The 18619-nt window shown below is 38.5% G+C and overlaps 1 protein-coding gene across 2 annotated transcripts in view; it reads left to right on the forward strand.

Moving 5' to 3' along the window:
- The window catches only part of kif5ab (kinesin family member 5A, b), an 83647-nt gene extending 65600 nt beyond the window's left edge, over positions 1-18047 (forward strand). Inside the window, exons 18-29 of one of the 2 annotated variants that reach the window (XM_015047577.1) lie at positions 254-318; positions 1356-1465; positions 4220-4321; positions 4818-4878; positions 4984-5055; positions 5160-5264; positions 7807-8020; positions 10315-10570; positions 11940-12001; positions 14586-14613; positions 14819-14919; positions 17337-18047. In XM_015047577.1, the coding sequence (XP_014903063.1) occupies positions 254-318; positions 1356-1465; positions 4220-4321; positions 4818-4878; positions 4984-5055; positions 5160-5264; positions 7807-8020; positions 10315-10570; positions 11940-12001; positions 14586-14613; positions 14819-14918 (1175 nt within the window). In that variant the 3' untranslated portion in view covers position 14919; positions 17337-18047. The remainder of the gene's footprint in view (positions 1-253; positions 319-1355; positions 1466-4219; positions 4322-4817; positions 4879-4983; positions 5056-5159; positions 5265-7806; positions 8021-10314; positions 10571-11939; positions 12002-14585; positions 14614-14818; positions 14920-17336) is intronic. The other variant, XM_015047584.1, reaches the window with a different exon arrangement.
- The last annotated feature ends 572 nt before the right edge of the window (positions 18048-18619 follow it).

An 18619-nucleotide genomic window follows, 5' to 3' on the forward strand; every position in this document is an offset into this window, starting at 1 on the left:
TTCATCATCAGACAGCAGGGAGTCAATATCTGGTTAGCGTGACCCAAAGATTTAATTTACAACTATATATTTTCCTAATGAAAGCACGACTGATGTCAGCATGAGTATCCTTTAATGATTGGCTATCAGGTCACAGTGGGAATAAAACTATTATGTGACTCACATTGTCACCATGTCAACATCCTTTCTTGTGTTTTCTTCTGTTTTCTCACACTCTTTCCTTTGTCATCTGATCTAAAACTGCTTGTTTCAGAAAGCATGTCACAGATGACCAATGGGGAAAACAACACATCTGTCCAGAATCTGTCTGACATGAAGGTAACTATGACTACCGTAAGAGCGATTTCATACACTATGCTTTTTATTGTTACAGCACCTCGGCACTTGGGTAAATCCAGGTGTTAAAGTATTTTTTCCGTTGAGCCATGAATCCACACATCATGGTGCATTCTTGTATTTTCCAGCACCGGAACAAACCAAATTTTGAAGTCACTTCAAACAGAGGAAGAAACTATTCCTTTGGTTTCAGGGCAGTTTGGATAAATTTGACGAAAGATAGAAATTGTAATTGAAGTTTTTTTGTTTTTTTTTCAGTCCTGTTAAATATGAAAAGGCATCTGAAGTATGGAGAAATATTTGTATTTTTTACTCTGCTAACATGCATCTGGCCAATTTGGTCAATGGTCACTTTATTAGTTACACTTTGCTAATTCCAGGATGGACACCTATTCACTTTCAAAACGGTCATGATTCTTCATATTATGAATTCAACAAATCTTTTAAAAGTGATAGCATCACGATTTGTCAGCTGCACATCCTGGAATTTGATTTACATATATTCCAGGTTTGGAAATACACAAATAAAACCGAGTACAGAAAAAAAAAACTGCTTTTAAAGTTATATTCTATGCTCCACTGACAAAATTTTGCATCCATCCATCTTGAAGAAGGGCCCAGAATGGATGATGAACTTTGCTCATTTGACCCTGGAACAGAGAGGAATTTTGTCCTCACTGTTGTGGGAACCGTATAAAGCTGTTGTCTTTGAGGTGGAAAGTATCGGTGATGTTTTTACTTAGATTTGTATTCATGTGAGTGTTTTTGTCTCCGCGCTCCAGCTTCATTAGCTGTGTCCTAAATCAGTTTCAGTGGCAGTGTATTGACACTGGTTGTGCTGTGTTCAATGCCTAGAGAGCCTTTCAAGTTCACATCTGCACAATGTGTGTAATTTCTTTTCCCCTGGTGTTTAGCTGTTTGCCCTTTCCTCCCACGTCATGTTGCTCTCTCTCCTTTGAGAGGAAGTGTTTGCACTCACTTTATTGGTCTTTTTTTCGTTCTTGTTGGCGACTCCTCAGAGAGCTCTGGAGGAGCAGATGAAGTCGCACCGTGAAGCCCAAAGCAAGCAGCTCGGCCGCCTTCGAGACGAGATCAACGAGAAACAGAAGACCATTGATGAATTAACAGAGTTAGTACTTCTTTCAGTTTACTTTAATACGCATTCAAATTTCACTTTTACTCCTTTGATAACAAGACAAGAACATACAAAGGTGAACATAAAGTTTTTCTTCTTTTTTTTTTTACCAAATAATGTCCATCATACTTAACATTATTTTTGAGGCTGTTTTGCATCTCAGGCATTAAATGTTTTCTAAAACATGCAAGTGAATACATAAAAACTAAATAAATGTGCATTCTGAGTTTCACAAAAAATTTTGAAATATAAATCCATACTTCCTTCTATCAACCGACTATGTAGCTGAGGGATCACAGGGAAACTCAGACATCCAGATAGTGACAAGTTCCCTTCTCTGATGGGATGAACACGCACTTTAGTGTTAGTTCCTGGTCTGCTCTGGTGTTTTCCTGCAGTGGTATGTGCCTGGATTCCCTCCAATGCAGCATCCGCATTACTGCAGGCACCCAAGAGTGCTCCTTATGTAACTGGACCAGCTCAGATGACTTCTTAAGAAGGAATGGAGCAGCGGCTCTCCTCCAAGCTGCCCACCTGGCTGACCTCCTCAGTTTACAGGCTGAGCCCAACCATCATACTGTGGAAGCTCATTTCAGCCATTTGCATCCTGGATCTATGTCTTTTCTCACCATGGTGGATGGAGGCATTTGCACCAGAGCAAGTTAGGTCCTAATCCATCTATCATCAATATGGATCAATATGGAGGAAGGTGTCATCATTTTCTTTCTCTTTGAGAACCGTTTGATTAGGATATGAAGAACTGACTTCAGCAGCTTCACTCTGCTGCAAACCACTCCAGTGGCTCATCTGCACAAAGTAAAGACGAGACCTTAAGGTTTAATCCTAGGAACAAGCTGGACTTTGTGCCAAATTTATTGGCACTCCACTTGGTTGAGGTCAGGGACCCAAATCCAGTCCCCAAGAGCTATTTTCCTGCTAATTTTAGTTTCATCCTTTCTGCAGCATATCCTAATCAAATGAATTGATTGTTACCTGGCCTCGGTGGAACTGAATGACTGTTTATAAAGGAAATCAGCCTTTAGTTCAAGTTGTTAGGAGAAGGAGTGGAATATAAGGTTGCTCCCAGATGCACCAAGCTGTCCCTAAAAGGTATTTCCACAGAACAGATGTGGGCCATTTGTTACCAAAACCTGTCATGCTAGAGTTATGACAAGCTACGCAATGATAATATTAATTAGCAAATCTCCTTGTGTTCAATATTTGAATTTTCACCAGGTTAATTTGGGTTTAATATCAGTCCCTGATATAGATTCAAATTGTTGAGGTATACTGTATATAAATTTAAAGATTTGAAAATCTTAAAATTCTGTTTTTGTTTGCATCTTCTTTCCCAAACTAACCACTATCAATTAGAAGGCAAACTTTTCAAACAGCATAGATTAAATAATTGTAGCTGAATTCTCAGAAGATCTAAGCCATCACTACAAGAGATAAAGACGTGGGAGGCAAACAAAGCTGAGGAGTAGGAAGACATTAGAGCTTAGCTGCTTCTACCAAACCTCCGCATGAAGAGCCACTGCTCTGACTCAGCCTAAATGTGAAAATAGCTGTCCCTTTAGGTGCCTGAAACTGACGATGTACTATACCTAGCATGACCGCCCAGAAGGAGACCGCCGGCCAGGCTGCAGACCCCATCAAAGAACTGAAGCACACATCCCAGCTGGCCTCACAGTAACCCGCTACCACCAAAAGAAGAGATGTGAAGAATTTTTGCGTGAACACACATTTGGTACAGATCTGCTTATCCTGCTTTCACAGTCTGAATTTGGATAACCAGCTTGGAATGGATTGATGGGTGTTATTGAGGCCGAACGGATGTGAAAGAGAGAAAAAAAAAGAGACTCCCTGCAGATCCTTTTATTAAAACAGGGGCAAGTTGGTGCACAGTTGTCTTTTTTTTTTGTGTTTCGTATTTCGAAGATGAAAGGATTAGAGAAAAAAGGGAACACCTTCAGATAAAAGGGGCATATTAAGATGTGTAAAAAAGTTTACTGGTAAATATTTTCTAATACTGGGAAGGGAATTTTAGTAGTTTAATGTTGACCTGATTCTATCCAGGGGCCAATCAATCAGCTCCTGTTTGCTGTCAAAGTGCCCGTCAAGGGTATGAAGCACTGCTGTGAATTTTAATCTTCCCACCACCAAAAACTCATTTTTGCTGGTTATCACTAAACTGAGCCCAGAAGTGCCTCAGACCATGACCAGAGCAGTTATTTTCTCATGTGATGCAAAGACATGTGGCAACGCCAAGCAAAATGTTTTACCTTAAAATGGTCAAGGAATATCTTGGAACAGATGCACTGCATTTCAGATCCCTTCAGCTTTTGCCTGTTTGTGTCTCTTAAATCCATGATTTAACTTGAGGTGTCAATACTTTTTCATATGAGACCAATCAGCATGTTAAAACTGTTTTTTGTTTTGTTTTGTTTTTACTACGGCTATCTTTGTCTGATCATAAATGTATTTGATCTAAAAAAAACCTAACTGCAGCAAGAAAGTAAAACAAGTTTGTAAGGAGGTACATGCATTTTCACAGCACTGTAAGCAACATTAAAATCTGACAATTACTTTGCTGCAGCAGTGTGATGCAGAGAAGCAAAGGAAAGTAACTCCCATGTGTGAGCTATAATACAGCTTCTGTATCTGCTTTCTATTCTGGAAAAGCTGTTAAAGCACAAAGCATCGGTCTTTGTCGGCCCTGACCCGATCGGTTTTCAACTTTTTCAGCTTCAACCAGAAGCAGCAGCTGGAGTTGGAGCAACTGCACAGCGACTTTGAATGTCTCAGAAGTCGGGAGCATCACAAGAGCCGGCAGCTGGAGGAACTGACGTGAGTCTCTTCTTTACTGTCCTGGCCCTCTTTCAGACACCTCGCCATATGGAGTCCTGGAGGCAAGCTGCCTCTTTAGATTCTCATCTTCCTGTTTTTTTTTTTCTTTTTCATTTGTCTTCTGTTTTCACTATTTTCTACCCAGCCACTCTGCAGCTCTGTCAGTCTTTTTATAGTGGATGATTCTAGCAGCGTACACTTTTTGCACCATTTTCTTGAAATGCGTCCATCTTCCTGTCCAACCCATTTTGCATCTCCATCAGAGTTCTTGTTAATAAGGTAGCAGCTGGTTGTTAAGGGTCCCTTTCTACATTGACCTTTGCAGCATATTGCATCAGATGGCAGATGGGCAACACCCCCATGAGTGTAGCAGCCGGTCTATGCTCCCTTTGTTCTCCAGTCATGAATTATTCTGATCTGAATGAGGTAATCATTTGGGTAAAGACAAGTTCAGTTTTCAGATGTTCTGTCTGGTCATCTTCCTGTCTATGTATAGATTTCTCTGCGAACGGCATGAGCAGTCAAAGCAGGACCTCAAAGGGCTGGAGGAGACTGTTGTAAGTCATTATTTACTGTCACGATTTGATAAACTGCCTTCAGGAGCTGCCAATCCAATTACAGCTCCACTAAACAGCTAATTTACTCATTTCCTCCTTCTGTAGGCCCGTGAACTCTACACCCTGCACAACCTCCGCAAGCTCTTTGTTCAAGACCTCACGACTCGAGTGAGAAAAGTAAGGCAGGCAAGACCGAACACTCTGACAATCCAGCATTTTCAAAAGCAGCAATTTCTGTAACGCAGTTTTGACAGATGTTTGTTTTTTTCTTATTTTGACAGAGTACAGAGCTTGAACCTAATGACACCGGGGGATTTATCACTCAAAAACAAAAGATTTCCTTTCTTGAAAACAACTTGGAGCAACTTAGTAAAGTTCACAAACAGGTAACACAAGTGAGAAAACACAAAATATTACACTACAAAGTTTCCTGGCTGAAGCCAGGAAGCTGGTTCAGCCAGAAACACAACAGAAGAAAGGTTTAGATCAACAAATAGTCATGTGCTAAAACAACCCAGATATAATCTAGATCCAATTGAGAATCTGCGGCAGAACTTGAACATTATTGTTTATAGACAGTATTCAGTCAATCCTGTCCAACACTTAGCTTTTATTCTTGATTATTACTCTATTACCATTTGGGTTTATGGGGTGAGCTGTTGAATTCTGCTGTACTGTAAGTAAAAGCAACATTTTCACCATCAATCTTCTTAGCATAATTAAACAGAGCAAATTAGGCATCAAACGTTATACATTTTAGAAAAAACAAACTGTAAGATAAAATCAAGATTTGAAAATCTGTCTGTGGACACAAACACAGAACAAATAGACACACACACACACACACACACACACTTCCCATCTTCTTTAATATTCCTAAATGGACCGTTGCAGAACACTAAGTGGTGATCTGCTAAACGTTTTGCAGACTGGCAGAATATTTTGAGGCCGGCAGATTGGTATGAGCTGCACTGCAGCAGTTTGTCAGGCTGAAAACCAATCCTGAGGATACTGCTGGGGGTCTCAATCCCATCCTCTACATGCTGGCACGGTGCAGATGGAAAAAAAAAAAAAGCTATGGTCGTAAATCAGCAAGCTCCCCATGGTGCATGATAAGACTTTCAAAGAGAGTGTGGGACAGTGGTAGATTTAATCATCCATCTGTCCATCTAGCTGATTTCTCTTGCAACATCTCTTAGCTCCTGTGGGAGTCTCTGTGCTGTTCATCTTTGTTTTCTTTTAAAATGATTCGCAGCCAAACAATAAACTCCTGCAGCTGAGCCTGAGGTCAGTTAACTGACTTCTTGGATGTTTTGCCTGTTGGCCAAGTTTGCTTGCATGTAAAACCTCCTAATTCAGAATCCCTGCAGGATGGAGATTAGATTGCAAGATCACGTTCTGGCAGAGTGTTTAAAGGTTCGGTCATTATCTTTCCCCAAGGAAACCTGTGGAGAGCAGCAATTAAGGTGCAGAACAATATCCACATAGATTTTGCTTCATGACGGTAAACAACCATCATTTGTTTTACCACAGTGTTGTTTGTTACACTGTTTTATGAAGAAGTTGTTAAAGCTGAATTATGGACTTTAAAAGATGCTCATATTCCATAAAGAGTTATACTTTTAAATTAAAATGAATTAATCTGTTGAAAACAAATTAACTACCAAGCATAGCGTCATGAGTCTTTGTTTTATAAGTAAATGACCTGCCCTCCACAATCACTGGTAAATAAATTGTAAAAGGCACTAAAATAGATTCACATAAAGACTTTCTGTGTTTTGATTGTTTTTGTCAAAATAGTTTCCGCACAGTTAGAAAACTATTGCCACTCCTTCAACAAGCATTAGACACTCAATGACAACCAGTTGTTTGAAAGCCATGTCAATAAAAACCCTATATTTAATTTATTCACCTTTACTGTGAATTTGACTAGAACCTCAATTTGAAGTGACACTAAAGTTGAGCTTTCAGTAATATACACTTCAAGTGTGTTTGAAAATCAAAGGGTGATTTTGTGAGAACAAATAGTACCTAGTGTTGGGTACAGTGAAGGATCTGTGATTCTGTGGGCCTATTTAAAAAAATAAAAATAAAAATAAAAAAAGATCAGAAATCCTGTTTTTGAGAACTTTTTATGTGGAATGTTTGACATATCAAGAGTTTAAAACAAAAATAATTTTGCAAGATAATAATCCTATAGTCAATTCGACAGAGATAGTTCAACTGATACAAAAACATCCGTCCTTCATCACAATCCCATCCTGAGATCTAATTGCTATTAAAGAAGTGAGATGAAGAATAGAAAATAAAAGAGAAAATGCAAGTGAGACTCAGAGATATTGTGAAGAAAGGATCCCACTCTCTGTCCTCCAGCCTTGTAAAATACTACAGAGGAAGATGAAATACTATCCAGTTCATAAAGGGGGCTTGTATAAAATATATGCATTTAAAGGGTAGCTATAAATGTGGCTGTGATGTTGCTAAAATGTGTTTTTCCTGCTGTGGAAACGTTTCCTCACAAAATAAAATTAACTTTTAGTATAAGATTGAGCTGCTGAAAGACAAGAATAACCTATTTCCAGCTATTTAACAAGTTCATCCTAAATTTAAATTTCTTTATACTCTGAATCTCATGTTAGGAAGAAGCAATTTATGGCGTCTTCATTAACTCATAAAATTCCTTTGTATTTAAAACCTCGTTGAAAAGGATGGAGCATTGTTCAGAGCAGCATGTTGTCAACGAAGCATGATTTACTTTCACAAGTTCATAATCATAATATTGTTACTCTAATCTAAAAGTTAAACAAGTTTTAAAGCTTCTAGATCAAATCAACTCCATTGTGAGCTCTACTTCGCAGAGAAAGGCAAAAGTATCAATCCTGACATTGTCGGTCCGAGTGTGGTTAATTTTTTTCACATGGGTTACAGCTGGTACGCGACAACGCAGATCTTCGCTGTGAGCTTCCGAAACTGGAGAAACGTCTCCGCTCCACCGCCGAGCGAGTTAAAGCGCTGGAGGGAGCGCTGAAGGAGGCCAAGGAGGGCGCCATGAAGGACCGTCAGCGCTACCAGCAGGAGGTGGAGCGAATCAAGGATGTGATGAGGCGCAATCCTTTCCGCCGCCCCCACGCTGCACAGATAGGTAACATGAACACCTTGCTCACATCCATGAAATGACCCAGACTTTTAACTATGTCTTGTTGCTAACCTTCTGCTCCAAATAGCACACCAGTTTTTTTTTGTTTTTTTTCAAGGTTTTATTGGCTCTAGTGGCCTTTATTTGATAGTTAATTGACAGGAAAGTGGGAAATGAGAGAAGGGGAAGACATGCGGCAAAGGTCGCCAGGTCAGGTATTGAAACTGCGACGGCCACGTCGAGGACCAAGACCCCCATATGTGGGTTGTGCTTAACCCCTGCGCCACCACAGCACACCCAGCATACCCAGCACACCATGTTTTGTGTGGTGTGCTGCATCTCAGTAAATGTGCCCAAAAAGAGCTACATCTTCCTTTAAAACTATACGCTGAATATCCTGTATGTTATACGTAACGTATAAATAACATGTTACATATAACAGACAGCAGACAGCTGCATGTGAAAACAAAGTTTGGTGCATTTAAAGCTTTATGTAGATTTCTGATTACCATTTAGTATTTAAATATTTTGTATATTAAGAGTCTTGTATTATCTAAGAAACTCTCCTGTGCCGTTCCTAAGGGACTGGGTCTTTTAAGAGGAGAATTACTGAGCTAGAAATTAAATCACACTGCTGCAGCTAATATTTCTTTAATCTTGGTATTGGATTAAATTATGCATTAACACGGTTTTTCTGATCTTCAGGCAGACAATTATCAAGGTTATTGCTTAGTGTAGCTTATTACAGCAGCAGTGCTGTTTAGTACTCAAATTCATATTTATATTTTAATCTTTTTTTATATTTATAACTCAAGGATATCATGGAAGTGTCATGAAGGTTGATAATTATTATAACAATAGAAGAACTGTGTATCTTCATTGATTATTGGTCATGAGAAAATAAAATGTCACCAGGATAATAGCTGGAAAAAACTAGTTAGAAAAAAAATCTATACTTTTTACTGGAAGAGAGAAATTTAAACTTCTTTGACAAATATATTTCAACTGTTGCTTTTCTCTGTAACCAAAACCAATCCAGATGTGAAAAAAAATGTTACTCACTGGTTTTCATACTGCATTTGATCACAGTATTTTATTTGTCTGCTTTTTAAGGAAGCATCACACACAAGGGAAGTCCAACAGCCTCAGATTTAATGTTACCAACTTGTTACTTCACTCAAAATTGGTAACGAAATAGGAGACTACACAAGCAAACCTTAGATTGCTCAATTAATTTAGTTAACAAAATAATTCTTCAAAAAACAGTAAAATTCATCCTTGCCCCTCTGACCATCTGTATAAAAGGCCTTTCTATTCTTTAGTTAGAAGTTTTACATAAGCACATGGAAAATGCCAAATCAAGACACAATGGAAATCATCCATAATTTTATGTATAGCCCATATTAATTAATTTTATAGGAAGTTAACATATTACTAAAAGACAGTCTTATTTCCCTCAAGATATTTTCCTTTATAGGGTCAGTTTTCCTTTGGTCCCTAACAATTAATTTCCCTCACCTCTGGTCCTTTTCCATGGCACTGAAAGAAATTGCTAACCTTTCTGCAACCATCCCTTTTTATGTCCCTGCTGTGGCTTCATCACAAACAACATTCCCAGTACGCTTTAGTTCCACTCGTTCGTCATCTCTCACCTTCCTTTTCTAGATCACCTTTTTTTTTTCTGTACGTGTGAGTGCGGTGCAGCAATTTTTGCTGAAGGTAGCTCTGAAACCAATCTGGTTTGGTAGTCAGGAAACAGATGTACTTTAAAAACACATTTAGCAGAAGAAGATAGATTATGAGATGTTGATGTTTACCAAACTGAACACTAGCGCTGTGCTGTTTGAGTTTTATAGGTTGCACAGGCATGTGGCAATAACTGAAAAGTAGAAAACATCTAAGCTTGAAGAGGTTTAGCACTTACTGAAATATTCCCTCATGACAGGATTTGCACTGTATGTATTTAAAGAGGAAAGCTGAAGCTTAGAAAGCAGTATAATTTATTTTAATCACCAGCTCCCATCTTGAGCAGTTCAACCAAAGATAATTGCAATGAAATAATGAGAGGCACGCATGCCTCTGCTATGAGAAAACAAGATATTGATTTATGTGAGAGGCCTTAAAATGATGGCTTTCATTACAGGATTATGCCAGTCCAATGAAGAATAACCGAGAAGTTCTAAATTAACACATTCACAGCTTTCTAGAGACATTAAAAACTTTTAGGAAACTAAATTTGTCTTTAGGTTTTCTGGATGAATGCTGCAATCTGTGCGTCAGCCCTCTGTTATCGCTTGCAGCCAAGCCTGTGCGTCCCGGCCACTACCCACTCTATCCTCCCATCAACCACTTCTTCATCCGGGGCTACAGCGAAAACCCCGTCGCTTTCTGCAATGCCGGCTTCCAGAACAAAAACAACCGACCAGCAGCTCCCATGGATGCTCCTCCAGTTCATGACGCCGAGGCCAGATTACCTAAGGATGAGTGCAACCAGAACAGCTCTGCAGAACTCATCAACCCACAAAGTGACGACGACGGCGATGCTCAGAACAACATGTGAGTAAGCTCTGTTTCCCATTTTATAACTAGTTTCTTGAACTCTGACATTGTGGTTTGAACCTGTAGTATTAACTCAAGGTTTCATTTGTGTAGCTTTATAAGTCCTTCAGCTATGTAGTGGTGAAGTTGCCATGATAACCTTTCAGTAATAAGCACAATTACAGGTTCTGGACACTGTACTAAAATATTTCATATTTTTACAAGCAAATAATTTCTTTTTTTAACTGCTAAGTACAAGTTAAAACTTGGATGTACACTTATAGAGAGGCAAATACTTCCAAACTGAATCGTGAAAGAGTTTTAGATGCAGCCCAGCAACATTTATGTAAATTTATGTACATCATAACAAGAATAAATTGGTTTGGATTCTGAAACACAAAGGCTGTCATCAAGAAGACAGCTGAGGAAATACCAGTTGCTGCACTCTATGTATTTTTTATGTAAGAGAAAAAGAAGGGGGGATAATGATCTGCTGCTGTAGTGAGGATTATGTCTATCTCATATTTAAGTAAATAATTAAATAAAAAATAAATCAAAAAGATGCCTCAACGGTGTTAACAATTCAATAGTTTACATATTCAGACTGAAATCTGAACCACTGGAACTTTCTAACATATTCTGTTTCATACAGGCTTAACAAACAAAACTTTTAAAAAATTAACTTAATCCCTGGCTTTTGTTGCATTGAAGGTTGGGATTATTTTATCTGACAATTTACCACAACACATGTACAACATGTAGTTATAAAGATTAGCAGGGTGCACACGTTTTACAATCCAATATAGTTTTAACTTTTTCTTTCTGGAATGAATCAAAACATTCAACTCTCTTAATGATCTAGACATCATTCTGAATGTGGTTCTGATGTGATGAAGTCAGCTGCTTGTCTGAAGCTGTCTGTGAGGAACACTTTATTCATCTTCCTCTTTGATTACGTCTGCATCTCCTGTGTTTGTGGTTGAAGAGAGAACAGCTGTGATTTGATGCTACAATAGGTGCAAATTAGTCACAGCTGCTGGACTTGACGGACATGTTTGCGTCATGAACCAAATGAAGGGTTAATAAAATTGCTGTTTCTGTGAATTGCTATAAAAATGTTGAGACTGAAATTTATTTATTTTTTTTCATGATGGCAGAAATTCACTTTGGAACCGACAGCCTTAAGCTCAACGTTCCAGAGAGAAATTCTGCTTGATTTATTGTTCACATAACTTTCTGCTGCCCACAGCGTGTTGACTTCAAATAATACAAATTATTCATTTAATAGCTATGACCAGCTTTTTTTTATTATTTGTTGTTTAATCTGAAGATAAATACAAAGATTGTGTAACATATTTAACATAATTCCCTGTTTCGTCTCTTCTAGGCTTTCAGCTGAAGCAGTAAGCAAAGCGGAGAAGTCTTCAGAAATGCTTGATTCAGAAAACGGTGAGCCTCCTACAAGTAAATCCTGCGAAAGCTATGAGTAACCCTGATCAGCAGGGGTTCAATTCACTTAAATTTATGAGTGTAATTTCCTTACAACATTACGTCCTCATACCAGCCATTAAGTTCAGATGTTATTTTATAAACTCTTACAAAGAGCAGACTGTTAAGACAGTTAACGGAAACTGTCCTGCTGCTGTTCATCTGGTTTTCATTTCTTATTTCTGAGGCGGTAGGCGGATTTTAACTTGATGTGAATTTTGGAGGTTTCCACAATGCAGGTCAGAGTCATAAAGTTTCTACATTCTTACAAGATCCAGACTGTCATGTTTTAGGGTTTGCCCAGAGCATGTGCAGCCAACTGTGAGATCCTCCTGCTGCCTGAAGATTTTGTCCGTCTTCATCTCGGTGTTTGTGTACGTGTGTTATCAGCCGCAGACTCTGGGGGAGACAGATTAGGCTTGCAGTGTCATTACTCAGAGAAGCCGACAGACAAGCTGAAGGACCAATTCAGCCTCTGACCCAGTCATGACAGCAGTTTGAGTTGTGCAACAACATCACACCACTTTGATTCACTGGGAATATCAATAAAAGTCACAAATGGTGTTGGGATCAATTCATCAACATGCTGCAAGTGTTTATGCATTTCATTAAACATCAGACCTGATCACTGTTCTGCAGAGAACCCTTCAGGGATCTAATCAGCATGGATTTAGTTTGTGCTGCTTGGAAGTAGCTGTGATGTTTTTTTTTGTTTGTTTTGTTTTTTTTACCACAGTAGTTTGTATTCTGTTCAATTTATTTACCAGGTTAAATCTCTAAGGCTGCAGTCCCTCTCTCCCCTCTAGTAATTTCCACTCTGGTACTTCAGTGTGATGAATTTCAATAAGAGCTTGTGGGAAAATGTGGTCAAATGGCTCCACAAGGCTTCAACCCCAAGTTTTTCTCTTGCTTCTTTCCCTGTTTCTCTGATGAAGCCTTGAGAGGTGATTTCCTCTGACAGCAGAAGATTTTTAGTACCTCTCACAAAGCTTCTGTTGTGTATTTTTCTTCCTGAATATAAAGCCAGTGAAGCATGAGTTCTAATGAAATTATTCGCTAATTAAATCAACTTCTCTTTGTCCATCACAGGAAAATTACGCTCAGTCTTTCTGCATCCTGAGCAACAGTGAAAGCTCTCTGTTACGTTCAGTTGTCGATATGTGTGTCAGGCAGCCAAGGGAAAGTTTTGTGAAATCAATTCTTGTCAGGAAAGCTCAGTAGAAGATTATGAGACGGAGGATTTAGTAATAAACTGGTTGCCAGCACTGAGAAGCACCTGGAGAATGGATTTAGCTCAACAAACTGCACAGAGGATAAATATGGTCAAGGAAAAAATAAAAAATAAATAAATTTTCTATGTTAAGCGCTGCTCTGCTGCACTGATTGTCTACCAGTAATGGCAGCTTTTAAGAAGGATGTGTTTTTAATGAACATTTTAATGAAATTACGCTTTTGGAACCTGGATTCTTTCTGATATTTGCTGTATGAACAGAAATACTGACAGCAATGACTCTCCTCTTATTCAGGCAGGTCCAATGAAAGCAACGTATGAATGAAAACAACCAGGAATCACATTAGCATTCATCTTCATCCGCTCTGTGCTTAAGCTTGTATTTGCTTTTTGGTTAAATTCAGACATTAATGTACCTCTTGGTCAGACGCACATTAACCAGAGGTCTGTTGTGCAGCTCAGTCGGTTTTATAGCTTTTTGTGCAGAAAAGGGTTCTCATTTCATTTATATTCATAGTCTCTGTCCAGAAGTTTCATTCTAATCCTTTTTATAATTTGCATTGCCATAATGACAGGAAGACCTAAACTGTGCAGAAATAATATTCAAAATGTGCTGCTTCTGTCGCTCTTCATTAGTTTTTCTTGAGAAAATCTTGAGTTCTTTTGTTTCTGTTGTTATATGAACAAAATAACAGAAGAAAAATTTTGCTTTTTAACTGGTAATGAATAATATGATCAGTGAAAGAATTATGGAAAATTCTGGATGATTCTAATTAGTTTTTGAGTATGATTTTAGTGTTTAAGCAACCTTAAAAAGGCACATATATTCATACATTCTTTCCTCTTTCAGCTGCGTTCGGGCTGCTACCTATTAATAAATACATTTTCATGAGAACTGACAAGTATGTAGACAATATTGTAAAAGATTATTCAATTTGGAAAACAATGCTGGTTGTGACTTATTTATGTTTCATAGTTTCCAGAATGCTGTGATTCTTGCTTTAAAATACATTCTTTGCACTTTATCCAGAAGTAGAATAAAACCATTTTTCCTGAGTAATGTGGGTTTAATTGTACAAACTTATTAAGTAGAGCCTTGCTGCAGCCTTTGTTGCCATGATAATGAGGTTGTCAGATTGCTAAAATGTTCTATGCAGCTGCTTGTTCCAAAGTTACTAATCTTCAGTGGCTCTCAGATGTTATATTTAAGTCTGCGTGTGTCTTTTGTAACCCCACTTCCTCCAAGTCATAGCACCACCAAACCCCATTCACTGTGCACCTGTCTGTGTCCTTATGCACTGTTTCTGTCCACAGGAAACACCACAGATTTCAATGACAACAGGTAAGACTATGGTGAACCCAGTTTGTCTTCATGTTCTGATTGCACTTGTACATTAAGGACATGCAACATATGAGCTCTGAAATGCCATCCTCACTGTTGCATCTCCCTGCTCCATTGCTGCCCCCTTGCTGCGGACACTGCTACTGCTGCTGCAACGCCCTGTGATCCTGGTGTGTGTGCATCTGTGTATGTGTGTGGCGGTTAGCATGTGTCTGAATGTGAATTCTGTGCCCAGAACTGACGTCTGCGACAATCAGGACGCACCCAAACTCTACAAGTTGCAGAATGAGGCTTCGGCCAGCTAAGGTAAGAGTAAAGTATGTGATATCAAAGAACAGTGTTCATGTGCAAACAATGGATCAGAAATGAATGAAGAATATGTGAAATTTATTCCTCACAGGCTTTTAAATCTTTAATATCAAATCTTGTACATTTTATGTCTGCAAACTGCAGCTGCATTAATTTGGCCTGCAGGACTTTTGCATGGATTTCACAGGTACCACTCAGTGGCATATTCATTAATTAGTGGTATGTTTCTCTGCAAACCTTATAGGTTGGATGGCAAAATAGGCTCTTGGGAATTAATTAAAATTGTAAGCCGATAATTAAACATCACCTAAAAATGCAGGCTGGAACTATGCGGGAGCGTTTTTCTGTCATATATAATTTCAGATTGCCAGCTCTTATAAAAATTTATGATGCCAGCATAAAATAGCTTAGTCCAGAACTATTGCTGTTTCATGAAGAATAACATTGGCTTTGAAAGCTCCAGATGGATTTCTGCCAGCTGCGAGAGACAAAGACAAAAAATAAGTTACAGTGCTTTGAGATACTTTGCCTAAAAATAAAAAATACTAAGAAGACAGACGTCATCATAAGGTTTTAGATTATTTCTTAGTCATAGCCCAGTTATACAGAAGTATTTCACAGCGAACGTTAAGAGTGGCAGTTACTTTCTCTTTTGCTCAGAGCTTATTTTTTAATCCTGGTCTGCAGATGATTTCTGCATTTATAAACTCCACTGACCCAAGACTGTATGAGGCCCAGAGCAGAACTCCACTTCCTGTTAACCTCATAACCCAAAAGCCAACACAGGCCAAATAACTTATTTTTAGAGATCATGTTTGCTTGTATGTCGTGAACACAACAGCTCTAGATTTATGACTTACTAGTTACTAAACAAACTGAAGTGATCACACAGTGTGTCTTGCTTGACCCTGAAATTGTTCGCACTATTTGCTAAATGAAGTTTATTTTTCCAGTGTTCAGTTTCAGTACGGACACAAGAGAAAGAGTCACTTCTTTAAAGGGCATGCATTATAAAAGTCCAACTTATTTGAGCTTTATTTTATATATGTTATAATGTTATTCCCTCATTAAAAACATGTCTGCAGCGTTGCTTGACTCATTCATGCATATTTGAGGAATCTCCTGTGAAAGTCCTTTGGTGGTATCTGCTCATGCAAAGTGCCGCCTATTTACCCAAAGCTCCACCTTGGAGTTTCGGTCCCCACCTGAGCCCATGCTCCACAGAAAGACCCTCCAAAATGCCTTTCACACACATCTTCACCAGACTGGTGGCAGCAGCAATAAGCTGGTGACACTGCACGTCAGCTGAACTTATCATAGAAGATGCAACGCTCCAAAGAACAATTGTAATTGGCATCAATGGTTGGCTGGGAGAAGCATTGTTGAAGGGGGAGTGAAGAAGAGGTTCTTAAACAGAAGCAAATTTCAAGGACAATTCAATTCATTTTCATAAAAGCTGAAGGTAATTCTTGGTTGTGCCACTATGTGCCTGTAAAATATACAATACGCCTCCTTATCACCTTTAAATTAGTTGTACTTTCAAGCATGCATGGAAAATTGTCAATTAAGTGTTACTGCTTAATGATTACTTAGTAGCTGCAGTTAAATGTGACTCCAGACACAAGCAGCAGAGTCTCTACTGAGATTACATTACAACTGTTCCCAAATGAAAGGCATTACACTTTGAACATTTCTAGTCAAAGTTAAATTCTTTGAAATTTATTTTTAAAACATTCAAACCAGTCCTATAAGGTCAGCGTCCTGCAACACTTTGATTTGTCCCTGGTTTGGCAAAACATGATGGATAAATCAACTTCTTCAGTGTTTAGTCGGTTTCTTCAGATTCCTGCTAATGGCCTAATCCTGCTTTGTTGAAGTAAAGATCCATCAAAAACTTGCAAGATTTTGACCCTCCAGAATGAGAGTTTGACACTCATGCTTCTCATAGTTCACATTCACCGCTTTTGGGTCTTTACCCGACTGAAAATGATCCGACTCAGATGGAAAAGCTTCATTTGTGGTTCAGAATCAGGTTTAATACTTTTCCAGGAGGGACAGTGAAAACGTACCATTTAGTCTCTCTAAAAGTTCTCCATTCTGTTACAGCTCTGAGAACCTGTCAATCAAAAACCTGATTATTTTCCCATGTGCAGTGAGTTTTGCTGCAAAAGCTAAATTTGTCCGTAGACTTAAGCTTGTGCAGTTTCTAAACATAACCGCCTTTCTGTTAAGATACCAGACAGAAACTGACACACTCCTTCTGGCAAAGTTAGCATGACTCACAGGCAGCTGTCTCCTCTTCCTACCACGGGTTTCTCTTTGTCTGTTTTTCAAATGCATTTGACTGTCACTCTTACGCTCTGTTTCTATGTGTGTGTGTGTGTGTGTGTGTGTGTGTGGTTGTCTGTCTGCAGGCAGGCGAATGTTTCTGAGGCCTCCACTGTAAATCTGCATGCAGATGATCAATGTTGTTCCAGACTCCTCCTATCTGCCCCAAACCCACCTGCTGTAAAAAGCCCTCTTTGTGTCAGTTTCCCATCCTCAGCCTGTTCTTCTCTGGTTCCTTCTTCCTGTGTGTGGGTAACAGTTTGGCAAGCACTGCATCTCAAACACCTGCCAGCCTACACCTGCTGCTGCACCCGGTCACTATTACTTGAAATAGAACGGTCCCAAAATAGAGAGGCGGGGAGAGAGAGAGGCTGCATTGCAATCTGTTACCACCAGGGTGTGCTCATTGACATTAGGGGCAAACAATAAAAAAAATCTCTTTTACACCCCATAGTTATTGTCATCATTAGTAAACTATACATAAGTTTCTAAAAATACAAAAGGTAAAATGTGACATGAAAACAGGTTGAACCTTATAGTCACTTTATTAATGTTATTCTTTGTACTGCATGTTTATTTTTGATGAAACAACTCTTATGTTGAAATTTTTCAGAGTACAGGGGCCTTGTGTTGAAATCTATTAATGGTTAAAAGAAAAACCCTGAAACTAAAAATATTCTACAGTGTTTCAGTGGACTTTACTCAATGTTTCTCTCAGTCAGAAGCCGACAGTTTCCCCTGATTTAAGTTGGGGAAGTAAAAGCATTTATGTCACGTTTGTTGTAAAAGATAAAAAAGGGAGTCATTGATGTATTACCCCTCATTTTTGAAAGGTAAAGTAATTCCTAGAATAGAACTAATACAGTTTTTACTTTCCCTTACTTTAGCTTTTGAGAAAACATGTTACAAATACTGTAATATTTCTATTTTTACTTCAAACAGACCCCGTGTACGATTTTCATATTTTGTATTCATTTTTATTCCAGAAGAGTTTACTTTATCTTTTGTTTGAAACCTGGCAGCTGATCAGCTGTTGTCACTTTTTGATGATCCTCAGTGTCACCAGCTGGTTTGATATAATAAGTATCATGGCCAAGAGATGCATTTTCCATTTTTTCCATCATTCATATCATTTACTATTTTAAAATACAATCGTTTGAAGCTTAGACAATGTGATTGGTGATTCTGAATATTCAAGCATTTTCATTAATTTTACTTTTTTATTTAACAAACATTTATTCAGATTGTTTACCTTTTGAAAATATGTTGATGTGGGCTTCTGGCAAAAAAAAAAAAAAAAAAAAAAAAAAAAGAGAAATTAATGCAAATCTCTTTCTTTGGGGGGGGAAGACTTTTTATTGCACCTTTT

The sequence above is a fragment of the Poecilia latipinna genome, unplaced genomic scaffold (assembly GCF_001443285.1).
Source record: "Poecilia latipinna isolate Pla-1442-1.1 unplaced genomic scaffold, P_latipinna-1.0 Scaffold41, whole genome shotgun sequence".
Taxonomy (NCBI): Eukaryota; Metazoa; Chordata; class Actinopteri; order Cyprinodontiformes; family Poeciliidae; genus Poecilia; species Poecilia latipinna.